This window comes from Budorcas taxicolor, chromosome 6 (assembly GCF_023091745.1).
Source record: "Budorcas taxicolor isolate Tak-1 chromosome 6, Takin1.1, whole genome shotgun sequence".
NCBI lineage: Eukaryota > Metazoa > Chordata > Mammalia > Artiodactyla > Bovidae > Budorcas > Budorcas taxicolor.
The window spans coordinates 29277779-29281308 of NC_068915.1; the positions used below are offsets into that span (position 1 = coordinate 29277779).

The 3530-nt window shown below is 39.9% G+C and overlaps 1 protein-coding gene across 1 annotated transcript; it reads right to left on the bottom strand.

The window, feature by feature from the left end:
- Window positions 1-1557: 1557 nt before the first annotated feature.
- On the bottom strand, window positions 1558-2733 carry PDHA2 (pyruvate dehydrogenase E1 subunit alpha 2). The gene has a single exon (XM_052642279.1). It carries the CDS (start codon window positions 2731-2733, stop codon window positions 1558-1560), a length of 1176 nt encoding a protein of 391 aa, XP_052498239.1.
- Between the last annotated feature and the right edge of the window lie 797 nt (window positions 2734-3530).

Genomic DNA, 3530 nt, shown 5'->3' on the forward strand with positions numbered 1-3530 from the left:
ATCATGCTCAATAGGATTCTAGGACATTAGTTAAATATAACCAAGTAATGATGTTTTCACTGTCATCACCTGCTAACTGACACAGTAGTGGACTATTGTAGAGAAAACCAAACCTGTATGATCCAAGTTCGATTTTCTCTTGGTAAAATTACCTGTGAATGTTCACTACTGGCCAAGGCCAATTTTACTTGCAATTTTTTATTAATATCACCTTTTCTGCCTAATTTCTTTGGTGCCACCATATCTTTTCATTATTTTCATTCTGAAATGTACTAAGAGTTCTTTAAAATACAGAATAATAGTATAAGTGAACTGTAACATTAACTTGAAGGGTACAGCAAAATGCAGTTTTCCCTTAGATTTTAACTTTGCTTACATTTTTACTTTAAATTGATACACTAAAAATACTGCAATTAAGTACATGAAAAAATTACTTTGACATATTTCCCCTGCTCTGTTAAACATCATGTTTTATTTGGAAAAATAGTCATTCTAACTGGTTCTAGCATCAATATTAAATATTTATGTATATGTATTTGCAGATGCATACTATTTAGTAGGATATGTTATTGGTTAATTTAGATAAACTATTTTAAATGGCATTGCAGTAGGGGTCCTGCTATTTGACATGGTTTGAAATTACCTCTCTACTTCAGAATAGCAACTTTACACTCAAACCTCTGGCAGGGTGGAGCAGGAATAGAACTATTTTTCCTTTAAATCAGACTATTTACTAAAATTATATAATATAAAGCTAAAAGCAAAACTATTATAGGAAATAACGTGGGAAGTTAAATAATCCTTTCTCTGTTTTTCCTATTTTACACTTGTGTAAATTTAAAATAATCCTTAAGATATCTACAACGTCTAAATAATTAAAGAGGCAATCAGACTAAGGTGGTCCTAAGGCCTGCATGGCCTATGTAAGCAAACCCAAAGGTAACCCAGAGTCAATGCCCTCAAATCTAAGTAAATGAAACTTAAGAACCACCAATCACTAACAGGCTTTCCCAAATAAGGCAACTGACTAAGCTGCTGCTGCTGCTGCTAAGTCGCTTTAGTCGTGTCGGACTCTGTGAGACCCCATAGACGGCAGCCCACCGGGCTCCCCCATCCCTGGGATTCTCCAGGCAAGAATACTGGAGTGGGGTGCCATTGCCTTCTCCAACTGACTAAACTATCACCAATCAAATAATTTCCCTGCTCTGTGTCTCTATAAACCTGTCCCCCAGCTCCTATTGGTGGAACACACTACCTTTGGCCTGATTCTGATTGATGTATGCTCAAATAAACTCTCAAAAAATGTAATGTGCCTCAGTTTATCTTTTAACAATACTGAATGATTAAATAGTATGTTTTAGTGCAATACAATTGAATGTAATATCCGTTTTAGTCAAATGTATATCCTTCTATGATCTCTTTTAATCTCTTTCCATAACCTCTTAATTATCTCAAGTCCGTTTAATAAAAGTTTAAAAGACTTTTGTTTTATGGATTTATTCCTCAACAAAATTGGGTACATAGCTTCTTAAATTTGGCCAGGACTATATTCTCCTTTTAACTGATTGACTGAAACTTGATCCACTGATTTGCACCACGAATATGGAAAGGTGGATTACTGCTGTAGATGTGATGGCCTAATTCTTCCAAAGGTGGTTCTGGATCAGTCATAGCAAACTGAGCTGCATCATCAATTTCTTTCCTCACTTCAGCATCAATTTCCTTCAATTCTTCAACACTGGCAAGCTTGTTGTTTACCATTTTATCTTTGAGAAGCATAATAGGATCACTCTTACTTCTTACACTCTGAATTTCTTCTCGCGTACGGTAACTGATTCCAGGGTCACTCATACTGTGCCCATGATAACGGTATGTCAGCAGCTCCATCAGCATGGGCCCCTTTCCAGATCTACAATAGTCAGCTGCAAACTTAGTTGCCTCCCGAACACACAGAATATCCATTCCATCTACTCTTAGTCCAGGGATAAAATTGCCTCTCTTGTAGTAATCAGTGCTGGCTGCAGCTCTCTCCACAGATGTTCCCATTCCATAGCGGTTATTCTCACAGATGAAAATGCAAGGTAAATTCCACAAAGCCGCCATATTGTAAGCTTCAGATATCTGACCCTGATTAGCAGCGCCATCACCGTACAGAGTCAAACACACCTCGTTGTTCCCCTTGTATTTACAGGCAAGAGCAACACCAGCTCCCAGTGGTCCCTGAGCGCCGACAATGCCATTGCCCCCATAGAAGTTCTTGGCATACATATGCATGGACCCTCCTTTTCCTTTAGCACAACCACCTCTTCGTCCTGTCAGCTCTGAAAGAATTGATCGGACAGTAAGTCCCCGCGTGTAACATAAGCCGTGAGCCCGATAGGATGTAATGACGTGATCGGTGGGATTTATCCCAGCCTCAAGACCCACACAACAAGCTTCCTGACCATCACACAAGTGACAGAAACCACGAATAAATTTCTGTTTATACAACTGATCTGCCTTCAGTTCCATTCGACGAATAGTCTGCATCATCTTGTAGTATTTGAGTCCATCCTCCCGGGTGAGCACGGTGGTGACAGGGGGGCCCTCTTCCAACCGATAAAGATCACATTTCTTAATCTCGAAGGTAGCATTGTTTGAATATTTACAGGAGGCAACAAGCACTCTGCTAGCGGGCTTCTGGGTGACACCAGACAGCACGCGAGAGACAGCAGCAGTTAGCATCTTCTTCATGGAGCGCGGTCAGGGCATTTATGAGTCTCCAACTACCAGGACCGCCTGTGCCCCCAGTCTCCAGCCGAGCCCCCTGCTTACTGAACGGACGTCGGACGCACGTGGCGCCACAACGACCGCTCGCTGGCCACAGAGGCGAAGTCATGCTGCGCGTGGCCTCAGCCTGCATCAACCGATTTACAGTGCCTTCCAACTGTAAAGTTAAGAACACAGGTTGTTTCTTTTCCTGGAAGACGTGGCTGAACTAAACCATGCTTCTAGTTAACGCCATCGCTGCATCATAATCTGAGTCTCTTTTCCCTGCTAAACGCTTAAGTAACGCCTTCTTGCACGTGGTATTAAATGGAAGAGACAAAATATAATCTCTAAAGCACACAAGAGTTCTGATAGGTTAAACCAGCGATCTTCTTACCAATATTTCTTTAAAATCTTTTTAAAAATATCTAAGTGTATATGAATATTATATCCTATTCCACAATACATCATACTTAAAGTAAAAGATGTAAATCATGTGTGGCTTAATAAAAAAAAAAAAAAAACTTTTATGGAGTAGGAAATGGCAACCCACTCCAGTATGCTTGCCTAGAAGATTCCATGGACAGAGTAGCCTGGCGGGCTATATAGTCCAAGGGGTCACAAAGAGTTGGATGTGACTGAGCACACATATGGGGCCTATCAGGACAAAATGTGTGTGGAAGGAAAGTAGATGATGTTTCTTTAAGAATTCAAATTACAGAGTATTTTGAAAATAAAGTTTCAAATTATTTTAAAAAAGTACTTTTAAGAAATAATTGGTG